We start from the raw sequence: 17959 nt of genomic DNA on the forward strand, positions 1-17959 counted from the left end.
AGAAACACTTATTCACTTGTAGTGGAAATGCATTATAGTAGATACTTCAGTAGACAGTTGGTGGTTTTTTACAAACTGAACATACTCTTACCATGTAATACTCCTTTGTATTCACCCAAAGAGGTTGAAAACTTAGGTCCACACAAAAATTCTGCACACAGATGTTTATCAGTGCTTTATTCCTGATTGCCAAAACTTGGAAGCAACAAAGATGTCCTTCGGTAGATAAGTGGATAAATAAAATGTGCTACATCACACAATGGGATATTATTTAGTACTAAAATGAAATGACCCACATTAAGCCATGAAAAGACATTGAGGAATCTTAAATGCATATTACTCAGTAAAAGAGGCCAATCCGAGAAAGCTACATACTTTACAATTCCAACTATATGACGTTCTGGAAAACTAGGGAGACATTAATAAGACCAAGGTTTTCTGGGACTGGGGTGAGGGAAATGAACACGCAGAACACAGATTTTTAGGGCAGTGAAACTATCCCACACGATACGACTATGTATATTCGTCACTAAACATCTGTCCAAACTCAGAGAATGAACACCACCAAAAGTGAACCCTAACATAAACTATGAATGTTGGACATTAATGAGGTGCCAAAATAGATTCATCAATTACAACAAACGTACCACTTTGGTGGGGGGTAGGCTGTGTACGCACTGGGACAGGAGATGGATAAGAAATCTCTGTATGTTCCCGTCAGTTTTTCCTGCTCTAAAAGCTCTAAAAGTGCTCTGAAAGTCCTACAATATAAAAACAACACAGAACAAAACAAAGCAAAAGAGCCACCAGCAACAAAATGTCCTGTAAGTTGGGGGAGAGGAAAATTCTGCTGCACTTCTCCCTGTAAGAAGGAAATACAGGCACCTTTCCACTTTCATTAAGAACATGGATGTGTGTGTGTGTGTGTGTGTGTGTGTGTGTGTGTGTGTCAAGTGAGGCTTACTATTCTAAATTGTCATTCAAGTTGTACTAGTAACTTCTAAAATTTTTTAGATACCACAAGTTAGAAGCAATGAACAGGAAAACTGAAATACACGTGGAGATATATCAACTGGATTAAGAGCTGACTTTTCCTTAAGGTTTGACCGAGAATGGGTCAAATTGCCAAGTGTCTACTTTAAAGAAGTTGCAGACAGCCTCACAAATGGAATAGCCCCAAGGGCACAACTCTGTTAACACGTTAAACACTCGGCTACACAGAGCTATGCTGCTTCTCCTTGAAGGACCTTTTATGAGAAGGACTAGTCTCCGTAACACTAATAATTCTCTGAAGTTTCATATTTTACTTTAAAAATTTCTATGAAGTTTGCATCCTGATCCAAATATATGTGATTTTAATTTTAATCAGTGGTTCCCCTCTCTTCGCACAATCTCGCCTTAACTTTTGTAGCAAAACGTATGCTTCAAGAAGGACGTCATGTTGGTTGTAGTGGCCTCTTATACTCTTTGATTCACTCAGCTGCATAACCAATATTGAGAAGTCAGGTAAGAGTGACATATAATTCAGAAATATTTTCATAAAATGGCTGAAAAACAAGAACATTTTGAGAATTAAAGGAATAAACTTCAGTTGCTGAAAAATGGTCTCATGTGAAATCCCTATTGTTCCAAAACATAAAGTACAGCTGGTTTAGAATAAGCAAGTACTAGTTAGTTACTACATTAGAGGATACTTAACCACTTCAATTTACATATGTAGAAAATAAGACATGTGAGCTCATTTAAATGAGCATTTTCTCTGACTTTTAAATATAAAAGATGGCTTTTGGGTACATTATTTTTTTAGGATCTTATCTTTATTTATATTTAGAGAGAGAGGAAGGAAAGGAGAGAAACATCAATGTGTGGTTGCCTCTTGTGTGCCCCCAAGTGGGGACTTGGACTGCAACCCAGGCATGTGCCTTGACTGGGAATAGAACCAGTGACATTCTGGTTCACAGCCGCACTCAAATATTGAGCTACGCCAGCCAGGGCTGAGTACATTATTTTAATGAGCTCATGAAATAAAGTCATAACTATGAATAGATATTGACACATTAGAAAACACAGCCAATTGCTTGCAAACTATAGTAGTTTGGGTGCCTAATTCTTGTTAAAGAATGACAGGTAACAGTATTTAAAAGAAAAAGAAATGTCCACAAACATCTCAAAACCACTGATAATTAATTCTCACAAGTACAGCAATATTTCAGGAGTCTTAAGTAATACTATATAAAAATTAATGTTAATAACAACAATTACTATGTACCAGCACTGTTCCAATGACTTTACATACATGAACTCATTGAATCTCAGCCCTTGGAAGGAAGGTTTCACAGACAAGGTCACTGAGGCAAGGGGGGTTGAATGACCAAAGCAAGGCCCTCAAAAATTAACCAGTAAAACTAGACCATGAACCCAGGCTGATGGATGCTAAGGGTCATAGCTTTAAGAAAAGTACAGTTAGGAAGAGTGTCACCACTGTTCCTAAATAAAACAAAAAAACGTTCTCAGTGGCATAGGATGCATCACACTGTGCAAGCCTGACAATGAGAAGAGCAAGGTGTGGCCTCTGCCCTCCAGGAGCCTGCAGTCCACCACAGGTGGCCAACCAGGTACGAGATTTCAAGTGCTTATGTCTCCTAAGCTACTACATATTCAAACCATTTTTGCAGAATACATAACAGTACCTTCAAGGTCTCCTATATCATATAGCACAAGGCAGTGTTTTGCTTGGTTAATCACATACTAATAAAGAAAATGCTACTATTTTGCAGAGAGCTTTAGGAACATAAGTAACACAGTTCAACATCACACATGGATGAACCTGTGACTTGGGATTGCTTACCATCATCCCTGACTTTATCTGTGTGCACAGTGTGAGAAGTGAGGACTATTGGCAGGAGGTCAGAATGATTCTCTCTGGTGGTACTGCCCTGGGTTGCAGGGCGTTTCCAATCTCTGGCCTTGACCACTAAATGCCAGTGGTTTCCTCCACCCATCAGTCATTGTGAAAACCAAAAATGTCCCCACATATTTCTGAACACCCTTAGCAGACAGAATTGCCTATGGTGGAGAATAATTACAGTGTGAATGTTCATTGTTATTTCTGTATTTCACTGTTGTTGTAATTTTTGTCATTACTGCTCCAGCATAGGCACGAGCCCTGTCGTTGGAACCTGAGTCACGTTAAAAAGGCAAAACTCTTCTAAAAACACTTCAAAGACACTGATCTGTACACACAAACTCTTTCCTCAAGATTAGAAATACTATGGATCCTTTTTTGACACTTAGTAAGAAAAGCAAGGCCCTGGCTGGTGTAGCTCAGTGGATTGAGCACGGGCCTGCGAACCAGACAATCGAGGTTTGATTCCCAGTCAGGGCACATGCCTGGGTTGCAGGCTGGTTCCCTGCAGGCCAGTTCCCAGCAGGGGACACACAAAAGGCAACCATACATTAATGTTTCTGTCCCTCTCTCCTTCCCTTCCCCTCTAAAGATAAATAAATAAAATATTAAAAAAGAAAAGAAAAGCAAGAATTATATGATACGTTAAATTTTTAAAAAGTAGTATGTATTTTACTTGGTGACAACATCAGAAGAATGTATAAAAAATAAAAAAATTCCCTTGACCTATAGCCATAGCAGTTTTTGTTCTTATATGGCAATTCATTTACATTTTATGTACTTTAAAAAAAATAAATAAAAAGTTTAACAAAGAAAATAAATTAATCTGGGTTCATATACCAGGCCAGTCTGTCAACATATTTATTTTGTATGCAAATCTTTATTTTTTTGCTTGTAATTTTATGTACTTGGTGAATGGCTCTTTACACCTCTGGCAAAATGAAACAAAATTCTGACTAGCAACAGACACCTTTTCTAAGCTTTGATCTCACTGAAGTCAGAGAGAAGGATGAGATCCTACCAATCATACCCTGCAATTCCTTTGAGGACTCACATCAGATCCAATCATCGTAGAAATTCTGACAGATCAAGGACATAGGCTATAGTACAATTTTAAGCAAAATCTAAAACATCTTCTAGGTAAAATTATAAAATAGTCTATATCAAGAAAGGTGACAAATATATACTATATTATAATTTGTAGGTTCCATTTCCTTCTGTAAGATTAGCGTTATTAAATATACCTTATAATAAGTCTTATAATACCTTATTATAATAACTTATAATAATAAAGTATAATGTTTAGTATGCTACTATTTATAAACTCCAGTTGTGGGATGTCACCATGGTAACAGGAATATATAAAGAACTCAGTCATGTATGATACGATGGAAGCATTACTAATTTAAAGAAGAAAATATGTATAAGATAGGTAGAAAGATTCCACAATATAGTCATCAACCTGCTCATTAAAGAGGAGAAAGATGAGTATTTTAAAAAGCAGATAAAAAATTGAAATCATTCTCCTGGACAATGACTGATAGTCACTCTTGGAGATGAGAAAATGAAATGATTTTAAAATGAATGATTAAACTAAACTAAACAAGCACTGAGAGACGGATTCAGATATAACAGGACGACAGACAGCTAAGGGAGGGAGGGTAGGATGTAGAGGGATTGAGCAAAAAGGAAAAACGACTCACTGACATGAACAACAGTGTAGTGATTACGGGGTGGGGTAGGGGGATATAAAGGGACTAAATGGTAATGGAAAAAAGTACAATAAAAAGGGTGAAAAATAAAAAAATAAGTGAGTAAGGCAAAAGAATGATTTAAAAAACATAAAGGAGGTGCCCTGGCCAAGTAGCTCAGCTGGTTAGAGTGTCATCTAATTACACAGAGGTTATGGGTTTTGAGCTCCCACCAGGGAACATACAAGAGTCAACTAACGAACGCAGTGAAACCCGTTTCTCTCTCTCCCTCTCTCTCTCTCTCAAATCAATTTTTTAAAAAAGAACCCTAGAGGAGGAAAATTCCAGAACAGCTACTATGTCAAAATGACCATGCAATAGTTATTTATAAACTCAGCTACAAGACAGAACTGAATAAAATCTATAATTTGATATATTGTGTGTGTGTGTATATATATATATATATATATATATATATATATATATATATATATATATAGTCTTCAGATTGGAACAAAGAAAAAAGAAATGTAAAATTGGATTACTGTCCCCAAAGAGCATGTAAGCATGAGTGTGCATTCATTATTTCACTTAGTATGTTTAGGTGCCAGGAACAAAAGGTAGACAAGAAACTCACCCTAGGCTTATGAATTAATAGTCTAATAGAGAAGACTTTCCTCTAATAATTTAGTATAACTACTGAAGTAGAAGTACATATTGAGTATTCTAGGAACATACTGTCATAGCAATATTTTTGCCAGTTATTCAGAAAGAACCGATGCTTATATGTACATTAAAATTGAGATTTTACAGACATTTAAGTGACAGCAATTTATGAAGTATTATAAAATCAACAATTTGTTTAATTGACTAGAGGCAGATCAGTGCACATAAAGACATTTCATTCAAATGATTCCTCAACTTAAGAACAAATAATTCCAAGTTCTTCAGATTTTTCCAATATCTAACTGCCATAGGAACGTACAGAAGTAACACTGACTACGGTGAAAGCTTTATTACATGGTAGTATTGACCGCCAAATACACCACTGAAGTGGGGCTTTTGGAACAATAACATCTGAAAGCACCATTCTCCTTTTCACATAAACTAGAGAGAAGATTAAAATAAAAAACCCTCAGCTCCCTTGACAGAAAGCTCACTGGTGGGCTAGGGAGAACAAAACATGCCTGGCCTTGAAAGCGGTAAAAGGATCAGGACAAACCACCAGAGTCACCTTCCAGCGTTCTGCTCATTTTATGCTACCAGTCATTCCTTCCACTTGCCAGAGACACTGCTGAACCAATTCTATGCAGCAGAAAAAAAGAAGGCGCTCCTACCCTTTGCAACAGCATGGACGGAACTGGAAAGCATTATGCTGAGTGAAATAAGCCAGGCGGTGAAAGACAAATACCATATGATCTCACCTTTAACAGGAACCTAAACGACAAAACAAACAAGCAAGCAGAATATAACCAAAGATACTGAAATAGAGAACAGGCTGACAGTGACCAGAGGGGAGAGGGGAGGGAATTTTAGAGGAAAAGGGGAAGAAGGGTTTACAAGAACAAGTATAAAAGACACATGGATAAAAACTAAGGGGGGTGGAAGTGGGAGGGAAGTGTGGAGCACTGCGGGGGGCAGGGGGCTGGGATGGGAGTAAAAGACAGAAAACTGTCTTGAACAACAATTAAAGTAAATAATTTTTTTAAAAAAGCTCCAGCTTCTACTTCACTCAGTGGAAGACAGGCCAAGACTGCAACATTTTCCAAAAAAATCACACAGGGCAAATACTGCTTCCCCCCAAGCAGTAAAGTATACAAAACTCTTGAAAGAATTATTTTTCACACCCCACTCTCCTCCCCTGACATGAATCACTGAAAGAAGAAATTCCATCTGGTAAAGAATACTGAAATGCCTTTTGCTAGCTAGAAAAAAATTACCATCGAAGTCACTTAAAGTACTTGAACTGTTTTATGCTTTTTCAAACACTTTTCCCTCATTCCCTATTACCCGTGCATTCAATACCATTCTCTACCTGCTTATAGTGCCCTAGACCTAGGGACTGCAGTGTTCTTCATAAGGTCCACATGGTAAATATTCTAGGCTTTGCAAGCCAAGATGCAAAATCAGTGAAATACGTAGGTACTTACAAAATCATTTAAATATGTAACCATTTAAAATGTAGAACAATTCTTAGCTCACAGAAAAACAAACAAAAACAGGCCATAATTTGCTGATTCCAGTGCTAGATCACAGCCATATATCCAGATAAAGCAAAGACCATTAGGTTATCAAATTTAAATGAATGATCTTTTGTACTAAGACTTAACATCTTCCAATATGAGCCTGCAGTGCAGGAGTGATCTAAGGAATCTCTGTCCTATAGAAGTATCTACTGGATAGTAGGATAAGAGAGACTTCTATTACATATATCTTCATTATGTATTTCAACACCTATAGAACAATGTTCTACATCTGTAGAGTTTAATATGGTAGCCACAACACAAGTGGCTATTGAGCATTTAAAATATGTCAAGTGTATCTGAGGAATAAAATTTTTATATTTTATTACCTTTTAATTATTTTAAATTTATATTTGAATAGCCACATATGTTCTCTTCACCGAGTGTTTCCCTACTAGACTGATAAATGTATATAGTAAATACAGTCTGATGCTCTTACACATTATCATCAGTCCACCTAGATGGCAAATAGGTTTCATGTTACCTGCCAAATCTTGATGAATTGCAGTGGAGGTTCCACAGGGCTGTGTAGGCAAAGTCTGGACTTGATGAGGGCCATGACTGATTAGCCATGCCTGCCCTGATGCAGGAGGAAGGGGGTCACCCTCACACAGTATTTGCAGGCCCCTTCATACCTCTCATTGCCATTTTGAGAGCATAAAGTTTCTGAGTATAAACTGAATTTCATGTATGTTACTGTACAGAGAATAGCTTGATATCTAGAGCCCAGTTCTCTGGATCATTGTATGTCTGGTTTGCAAATTACTCAATTTCTGTTCTGATTCATTGACTAGTCTCTTGTGAACTTGGTTACAGAAATTCCAACTGGGCAGTAGCATCCATTTTCAGTGAACTGACAAAATCAATTTTCTGAATTGGCAATATGGATAAACAAACCACAGACTATGGTAAATGCACAAAGTTAAATCATATGTGACCTCTTAGTAGCCAAAAGGAAGACTGGTTTTCCTGGGAAGAAAATAACTTTATCGGATACTTCTTTTAGACTTCAACAAAGACTATTTTTGATCAGTTTCATCATTTCCAATTTTAGTACTTTCTTCCTTAGATTTTCTTCACAAATCTCCTATTGCCAGTCTTAGATAACATATACCTCCATACAAAAGTTCGCACCACCTCCCATTCTGAAGTCTAAAGCTAGTGAGAGTGCACTTTGGGTCCACAGCTCTTTCACAGTGTATGAGTGCATCATTGTGTCCACATCACTTCTACCTTCCCCTTCCTTTTGATGCCTGAATCTTCCTTTCCAAAACCCACTCAGTCATACCCCACTTGTGCCAAGACTGTTTCTTTTTCATGTCCACATGCCACCCTAACTGAACCCACATTTTCTAGTTTTACCTTTCGGACATTTGCCAACCGATTCATCATCAAGGACTCCTCCCGGTCGTCATCCTCATCCAAGTCCAGCATGGGCATTCCAAAGGAGTCAATGATGCTGCAGCACCTGGATCCTTCATCTCTTGGATCAAACGGGTCCACAATTATGGGCTCTGTTCCTTTTATTTCACAGCGACAGAAGGGGCAGCCCTGGCCATCTGACTCCTGAACAAATACAAAAAAATGTGCTGATTGGTCTTTGTTCAAATAAAATAGTACTGGGAGGAGCCAAAGTCTTGTAACTATAAAAAGAAGTTGCAAAAAAGAGTTTTTAGGCTAGTCAGTGGGAAAAGGTCTGTTTTGAAGAGACAGCGAAGTAGAACAGAAAGCCAAAATATGTGATAAATGTTCAGTACATCAAATTTCACTTTTTAAAAAATTTCCTTTAAAAAAAGTTCAGCCAAAGCAAAGGAGCCTAACCTAATTTTCTTGAATGTTTGCTTAGAATATTAATGCATCAAAACTTCAGTCCTGCAGAAAACTGGAAATTGAATCATGTCCCTGTTTACCAAAAGGCACCGGTACTAACTAAACATTTTAAAAACAATTTATTATAAATAGAATAATAGTAACAATTAGAACGATCCATTTTACAATTCACTCTGGAAAAGATCCTGTGCATAAAACTATGACTAAATATTGCCATTTTAATTGCCTCGGTCTTTTAAAATCTTGATTTGCAAGTGGGAAAACATAAGGTAACTCTATATTCAGAAGCCATCATCTGTCCCAAGAGCCTGACATCTTGACACAGCCCATGTGGGACATACTATGTGGGATGGTTAGTGTCATCCCTCGTCTCCTTTCACACGACAAAAAGGTTTGTTGTGCAAATACTTTTGACAACAGAAATTTATTTCTGGTAATTATTAAAGATTTTGTGCATAGTTTCCCAATTCCATTTCCTAAATATAACTGCCCTAAGAATTCATAACTGACAGGAAAATAGGGCGAGACTGTTTCCTGCCCTGTGGATAGTGCTGCCTTACAAAACACAGATGGTGTCCGATATCCGCCACTGCATTTTTGTTTCTGCATTATACCCTGACTTTAGTAGTGTGTAATTTAAAAAACAGTAAAAATCATGTAAAGGCAGAAATGGGATGACTTAGAACCATTTAAAGATGAGACAAGGGATGCAAAGAGAAGCAACGTCTTTAAAGAAACCATTCAGTACTTAATTCCAGACTGCCCCGCCCCCTTGGAATGATGGGAACCTGGAGACCACCTGTGCTGCAGGGAGCTCTGACCAGCAGTGGAACGACACGCTCACTTTCCTCTCACGGGACAGTTACTAACAACCCCTCTGAGGCAGATCCCTTCCCAAACGTAACTCAGATTAACAAAATGAACATCCACACTGCCACAGATATTGTTAAAATAAAGAAAAAGAAAAACTTTCTGGATTGGTTAATGAGAGGAAATTGCAACATTCCTTATTTATTTACTGTTAAATAACTTGGGTAAGAATCTTGGAATGGTAAAATAATTGAACTCAAGTGGTGACAAGATACAGACACGCTACTACAAAATCCTTTTCTGTTTACTGCCACACATGTTCAGGTCTGGTGGGCTTCAAGGCAACTTATATATTATTTGGTCCATATTTACAGATAATAACAGATAGTAAAATTGAAAATTCTTCTATCTTACATTGATATTTTCTAACGCAAAGCTAAGTCTCCTATCTTTTGATAACAAGAACATTAAACTTAAGTACATATTCAATATATGTTGTCATCTGGGTGAATCCCCCTTATTATAAAAGTCAAAAGGGATCCATATGGTGTGCCTCTCATGGAATTTTCTTAGTGATCCATGTAATTTCAAAAAGACAGTTGTAATGCATCAGAGCAAGATGTGAAAGAGCTGATGTTCCCAGGGTCTTTACTGTATGAAGGATGGAAAGCAGTGAGGCCGACTTTATTCACACGTTAAAAAACAAAACAAAACAAAAAAACTACTACAGAAAATTTTAAACATACAAAAGCAGAAAGTATAATACTGGGTTGGCCAAAAAGTCTGTTACATTTTTTCTACAATATAAAAGATATATTTTTCATTTTCACCATTAACTTACTGATTTGGAAATACTGAGTATGCCATCTATTTCCCACTATTGGCTTCTAGTGGGTAGAGGCCAGGGGTGCTGCTAAACATCTTCCAGTTCATTAGACAGCCCCACAGAGAAGGATTATTTGGCCAAAATGTCAATAGTACCAACAAACATCTCAAACCACTTTTGACACGATCAATCAGTCACAGCACTTTCTCCACACACTGCACAAATCTTTTGTTTGTTTTTGTATTTCAGTTGGTGTTTTATCTTTTCTGAAATAATAAAGCATAATATGCCAGAAATATTGTGTATCTTCCTCCATCTTCAGTATTAAAACAGCTACACAGAAATTCACTTATTTTGATTTTTTAAATGCACACTGATATGACAGCTGCCACAATACGATCTAACAAAACTGTTCCGAATAAAGTTAAAGATAATTAAGTACTGTTAGAGCCATTACATGGAAAACACGTAACAGACTTCTTAGCCAGACTAATAAATTTGAATGTTCCTATCACCCGACATCGACAATTATCAATTCATGCTCAATCCTGTTTCCTCTGTACATTTACTTTCTCCCTCCACTGTTGGACTACTTAGAGCACATCGTACACATTATATAAACTCATCTGTAAATGTATGCATATCTCAGAAATACAAAATCTCTTAAGCTCTAACTACAATACAACTATCATAACTAAAGATGAGTCCACTCCATCTAAACCACTGCAGCCACACTATTTTTGAGTGCACTGCCTAGAATGTGTGAGCCACTCTGTTTGACTACAGATGCTTTTCTTAGACCTTCAAGGTTAATTTGCATTTTTTTTTGTTAAGGGGTCTTACAGTTATTGCCATGTATTTCTTAACAAAAGGTAACTAAAAAGACCAAGTATGGAAAGAGAAGGAGGTAAAAGGCAGTAATAGCATCCTGGTAGTACAAGAAAAAGACTGGAAACAGCCTATTACAGAGCCCAATTTAGGTTCTACTCCATCTCTCCTCTCTGAAATGCTATACAAATTAGTGACGTGTGTCAGAGTAGCAGTCTTATGAGTATGTATCACAAAAGATATCTCTGTCAGTGTTATCTTTGTTGAGAGTTTATATTACTAGATTTAAAAAACAGCTATAATATATATCCTTTCTGACTTTCAAACACAGATCACACTGAATGTGTCTTCTTAATGGTATTTACTATAATATGATTTCACCCATTACTCTTTCTCCGTAAACTGACTACTGTCATATGCAAATTAAGTTTAACCATAAATTCTCAAATGCCACCTTGGTAACTCTGCCCTGGTTTCTATTATATGGTTGACTGACTATACAAGAAGAATGCCTTTAGCAGGCATATAACTCAACAGCACTGAGCCTCAATAATTAAAATAATGTTTCTGTCAACATATACTTAACGCAAAATCAAGAAGCACATGTTAATGAAAAAGAAAGACCAATAAATGCCCCGTTTTCTAGTCTCCGACACATTAACATTCCGAGAATGCTAAGAGGAAGTGCTTGGGACTCCTCCATTCCAACTGAGTAAGTAGGTTTCACTTCCTCAAATACTCCCAAAACGAAAGATACAGAAGTTATCAGTAGGTACTATATTTACCTGAAACTTAACTATGTAATATTCTCATAATAAATTCATTGAGACTTATGCCAGCCCTTAATACTATAATTCAGCAATTTTCAACTAGTGTGCCTTGGTACACGGGGGTGCCGCAAGAGGTGTGCTGAAAAATGTTAGTACTTAGTTTGTGTGTCCTGAGATAAAAAAGGTTGAAAATCACCATGTAAGTTAATGGTATTAAATATTATGTTTAGGTAGCCTGAGAACAAGTCAACTATTGCAGAAAATAGAAAAAAATTCCAAAAATGTATTTGCTTTCAGGATGATTATCTGAGGACAAACTAATTTATGCTGAAACACTTCACGCCTTCACACATATACGATGTACACGGAAGGCCTGAGAGGGTACACAGGACTTCATGAGTCTCACTTTAGAGTGCATTTTATATCTTTACTGTGCAGGTGTGTTTTCCATATCCATCTAACTTATATTACTTTGCTATACTCCATGCAGATTTAAAATTACCATAAATCTTGTTTCTAAAACTGGAACAAATAGAAATAAATAAATAAATCGGTCTGTACATGGATACGTACATACACTGAGAGTAAATTGGATCCACAGAAAGCATTCTTCAAGCATAATAATCCCCACAGCAACTAAATAACTTCTTGTAAAAAGAATAAATGAAAGAATGAATGAGGCTCATTAATAGTAATCTTAGACCAAATAACACAGAGTGGGAGAGATTTTGGCTTTGGTGTTTTTATGATGGGGAAGCAAAAAGACATTGGTGAAGAAAAAGACTGGAAACATTTTATTACAAAGCCCAATTTAGGTTCTACTGCATCTCTCCTCTCTGAAATGCTATACAAATTAGTGATGTGTGTCAGAGTAGCAGTCTTATGAGTATGTATCACAAAAGATATCTCTGTCAGCATTATCTTTGTTGAGAGTTTATATTACTTACTAGATTTAAAAAAACAGCTATAATATATATCCTTTCTGACTTTCAAACACAGATCACACTGAATGTGTCCTCTTAATGGTATTTACTATAATATGATTTCACCCATTACTCTTTCTAGAGTAGTTAGAAGCTCTAGATTGAGAGCTTCTAATTTTAATCTGGGAGACCCATGAAAACAGTAAATCAGAAAAGCAGCATGAACATTCTGAATCAGGACAATTGGGTTGGAATATTACACCCACCATTTGTGACACTGAATAAGCCATTTCTTCTTATTTGCAGGGTCTGAGAGAATGTATGTTTCAAAAGGCATCTTAAATATAAAGCAAGATAAATTTAGTCAAAGCTTTCCAGAGACTTCCCACCAAGATGGAGGTATAGGTAGACACACTGTGCCTCCTTGCACAACTGAGAAAAGGACAACAACAAATTTAAAAACAAAAAACCACCAGAGCTGACAGAAAATTGAACGGTATGGAAGCCTGACCACCAAGGAGTTAAAGAAAAAACATTCATCCAGACCGGAAGGAAGGGAGGATATGGGTATCCAGGCAGAGAGGACTTGCAGCAAGGCAGCGGCTGGAGAACCAGGGCAGTAGCTGGCAGACCAGGTGGTCCCACATTCACGTGCAGATAAACTGGGAGGAACAACTGGGGGACGTGACAGACCACACAACGCAGGGTGCCACTGTGGGGGAAATAGAGCTCCAAACCTCTGAGTGAAAACACTGTGGGGGTTGAGGTGGCAGGGAGAGAAACTCCCAACCTCCCAGGAGAGTTCACTGGAGAGACGCATGGGGTCCTAGAAAGTACACAAACCCACCCGCCCAGGAATCAGCACCAGAAGGGCCCAGCTTGCTTGTGGGAATGAGGGGAAGTGACCAAAAACTGGCAGAGAGCAGAGCAAGTGGCACTGTTCCCCCTCCCCCACACACAATATCACGATGCAGTGAAGTGGGCTGCCCTGCCCAGGTGAACACCTAAGGCTCCACCCCTTACTACATAACAGGTGCACTGAGAGGAAAAAAAAATGGCCCAAATGAAAAAAAATGGATCAAAGCTCCAGAAAAAATACAAATAAGTGACAAAGAGATAGCCGACCCAGATGCAGAGTTCAGAACACTCGTAATCAGGATGCTCCAGGAACTCACTGGGAACTTCAACAGCATAAAAAAGACCCAGGCAGCAGTGAAAGTTACATTATGGAAAATAAAGAAAAATCTTCAGGGAACCAACAGTGACAAGAAGGAAACTGGGACTCAAATCAATGGTGTGGAGCAGAAGGAAGAAATAAACATCCAACCAGAACAGAATGAAGAACCAAGAATTCAAAAAAATGAGGAGAAGGTTAGGAACCTCCAAGACATCTTTAAATGTTCCAACATCCAAATCATAGGGGTGCCAGAAGAAAAGAGGAAGAGCAAGAAACTGAAAACTTATTTGAACAAATAATGAAGGAGAACTTCCCCAATCTGGCAAAGGAAATAGACTTTCAGGAAATCCAGGAAGCTCAGAGAATCCCAAACAAGTTGGACCCAAGGAGGAACACACCAAGGCACATCATAATTACATTAGTCAAGATTAAGGATAAGGGGAGAACCTTAAAAGCAGCAAGAGAAAAGGAGACAGTTACCTACAAAGGAGTTCCCATAAGACTATCAGCTGATTTCTCAAAAGAGACTTGCAGGCAAGAAGGGACCAGAAAGAAGTATTCAAAGTCATGAAGGGAAAGGACCTACATCCAAGGTTACGCTACCCAGCAAAGCTATCATTTAGAATGGGAAGGACAGACAAAGTGCTTCTCAGATGAGGTCAAGTTAAAGGAGTTCATGATTACCAAGCCCTTATTATATGAAATGTTAAAGGGACTTATCTATAAAAAAAGGAAGATAAAAAACATGAACTTTAAAATGACAACAAACTCACAGTCATTAACAACCAAACCTAAAACAAAAACAAAAACAAACTAAGAGAACAACTAGAACAGGAACAGAATCACAGAATTGGAGATCACATGGAGGGTTATCAGCGGGAGAATGAGTGGGGAGAGAGTGGGGGAAAAGGTACAGGGAATAAGTAGCACAAATGGTAGGTAGAAGATAGACAGGGGAGGTTAAGAATAATATAGGAAATGTAGAAGCCAAAGAACTTACATGTACAACCCATGGACATGAACTGAAAGGGGGGGATGTGGGTGGGGGGAAGTGCACAGGGCGGAGGGAAGAAAAGAGGGGAAAATGGGACAATTGTAATAGCATAATCAATAAAATAGATTTTTTTAAAAAGATGAAACAGGTTAGAGAAATGCTTTGCTCACAGCTACACAGCATGTACAAATAAAATCATCTATGGGGCGGGGAAGCTTTCCAAAGTGCTTTGTAAATTCCAGGTGGTATAACTACTATAAAAATATTCTCAAGAACAAACAAATATAGTAAGATAAGCAAGAAAACATATCTTAGCATGTGAAAAAATCTGTATATCCATAAGAATTCTATCTTAGAGTGAATGTAAAAACTGCACAATTATCAGTGTATATAAATAAAAAATAATTAGAAATATGAGATATCTTCCTAAAGTGATACTATCAGTTACTATATTAGGAACAGTAAGAGCTAAAATTCCAGGCACTGTTGTAAGCACTAGCCATATATTATCTCATATAATCCTATGTATGGGATAGGTAGTTATTATTCAGATTTCACCAAAAAGGATATTGAAAATTTACATAATTTGAGGGAGGTCACACAGCTAAACAAGACTGAATAAGAAATTCCATCCTAGAAGTCTGTTTTATAAAAAAAATATTTAATTACTGTTCAAGTACAGTTTTCTGTCTTTTACTCCCATCCCAGCCCACCCCCCCAGTGCTCCCCACCTCCCTCCCATTTCCCCCCCCCTTAGTTGTTGTCCACGTGTCCTTTATACTAGTTCCTCTAAATCCTTCCTTTTTTCCCCCTGAAATTCCCTCCCCTCTTCCCTCTGGTCACTGTCCCCCTGTTCTCTACTTCAGTGTCTTTGGTTATATTTTGCTGTTTTTAAGATCATAATCTTTCATCACTGTACTATCACTATACTATACAACAATAACTTAAATTATTTTGTACAAGCTGCAAGTTTCAGTTAAAGAAGTTACTATAAGCAATAAATATTCTATTTGCTCTAATTGAAAAGTCTCAACGTTTAGTATGAAGATGCAAAATTTGTCCTAGTAACTACACTATTCTTTGTGGTATTTTTTACATAATAATAGCTTTTCTTTTGAATATCTGTTTCTAGAATCTATTTTAAAGCTTTAATGCATAAAGTTTATGAGAGTTTACATTCTAAAGACATTTAATTTAATGGAGCCAACTTTCACAACACGTGTTAAAGGCCCTTGTTAGAGCCAACTGAAAATGTTTCCGAAGCATCGGTATCTGCAGTGAGCATCTATTTAATGTAGTCACTAGAGTCAGAGACACACATTTCCTCTACCAGATTTTAGTTTCTCTTATCTGTCTCACCCTTTTCATTCCTGTCATCTGTAGAATTAAGAACTTTAGTTCACGGCATCATTAGAACAACAGTTTTGTACAACTCAAGTAGCCCCTGCATCACTTCCAAAGTGAAGGAGGAGCTCTGACATTTCACCGTGCACAAAAAGACACAACATGTAATCCAAGACACAAATACCAATCTATAACATTCTTAAAGGCAGATATTTATAGTACTACAGTTACAAAATTTCACTGAGGCTAGAAATTGGTTGCTTTAAAGGAAGATGCAGTAAAAGAATATTTCTTAGTGCCTTAAATGTGATGCTACTGCTTCTCACCTGTCTTAAGAGAACTACACATTGTTTTTCTCTGACAATGCTCACTAAATATAGGGCATCCATAAAATCTCTTTAATCACATGTCATAGTAAAATCAGAGCTTACTGATTTACATCTATTGACTTTTTTGTGAATTACTATTTTGAACACTCTTTCCTTTAAATTATTTTGAAAAAGTATGCAAAAGAAATAATCACAGGAAAAAACTAATTGTATTTTTAATTGAAATCCTTAGTAGTATTTCAAAACAAGTCTGCAAATGTCGATACATGTGTATCCATTTTTATTTTGAAAGATATATTTGATGAACATGGTTTTGAGTTTGTGCCAGTCATGAGCTCAGAGAACTATTTTCTAAATTACTGGGGGAAAAAAAAACATAGAATGGAAACAAATCCTTACTTTACACTTTATGTGGTAACCCTGCAATTATCATAGATGCATAATGCTACTATAAAAAAGGAAGATATGGAGGAATTCAAGATGAAGAAAAAATATTTTGTAAATATTTTGTTAATATGCATGGAATTGTGTGGAAGTGAAAAAAATCCTCCAAGTTTTATTGCCAAAGAGAACAGAAATACCACACCCAGGGTGATCCTGTTTCAAAGAATGCCTCTAGAGAATTGATGATTCAACTTATTTAGTATTCTTTGCAAACTTGGGCTTGCTTATTCAATTTATTAAATAACAAATGTTTCAGAAGGAGAAAAAAGTATCTGACACTTCTTCAGAGGCATGACTAATGGACCATTATGACAGCAATTAAAGAGTAACTGCTTGCAGCCTGTAACAACTGACACTACTACTGTGCATTTCTTAGGGTTTCTGTTAATTACCTAAAATTTAAGTCTCCAATAAATTTCAATTAAAACAAAGTAGGGCATCAACTAGAAGGAAAAGTTGGCAAGGAACAACTGGCTAGATGTTTGCACAGGCATAATGTTTTATGGTTAGGGTTTAATATTTCCGATTGGACTCTGACTGATTTATCAGAGCTTCTTGGCAGACATGCAGCCTTTAAAATCCTTTCCGTATCAGCAAGTTCCACCAAAGTAAGACAAAGTAACAAAAATACATCTTATCCATAATTAAATTTGAAGGATAACAGGATGTTCATTTGAAGCAATTATTAATACCACATTCCTTTATATAAAACTTACAGATTTAATTTTAACTTCATTGAGGGCAGGGGCTGTTTCTTAGTGTTCTTAGCTCAGAGACTGGTACAGAACTCAAGACATAGCAGCTCTTTAAGGAATGTTTCCTAAGTAAATAAATTAGTAAATGAA

General features: G+C 37.0%; 1 protein-coding gene across 8 annotated transcripts in view; it reads right to left on the minus strand.

Annotated features, from left to right (window-relative positions):
• The window catches only part of CBLB (Cbl proto-oncogene B), a 213034-nt gene that overhangs the window by 69645 nt on the left and 125430 nt on the right, over window positions 1–17959 (minus strand). For all 8 annotated transcript variants that reach the window (XM_053663173.1, XM_037157012.2, XM_037157011.2 and 5 more), the window contains exon 10: window positions 8202–8405. In XM_053663173.1, coding sequence (XP_053519148.1) covers window positions 8202–8405 — 204 coding nt within the window. The remainder of the gene's footprint in view (window positions 1–8201; window positions 8406–17959) is intronic.

The sequence above is a fragment of the Artibeus jamaicensis genome, unplaced genomic scaffold (genome assembly GCF_021234435.1).
Source record: "Artibeus jamaicensis isolate MK-2021 breed Jamaican fruit bat unplaced genomic scaffold, CSHL_Jam_final contig_3126, whole genome shotgun sequence".
Lineage (NCBI taxonomy): Eukaryota > Metazoa > Chordata > Mammalia > Chiroptera > Phyllostomidae > Artibeus > Artibeus jamaicensis.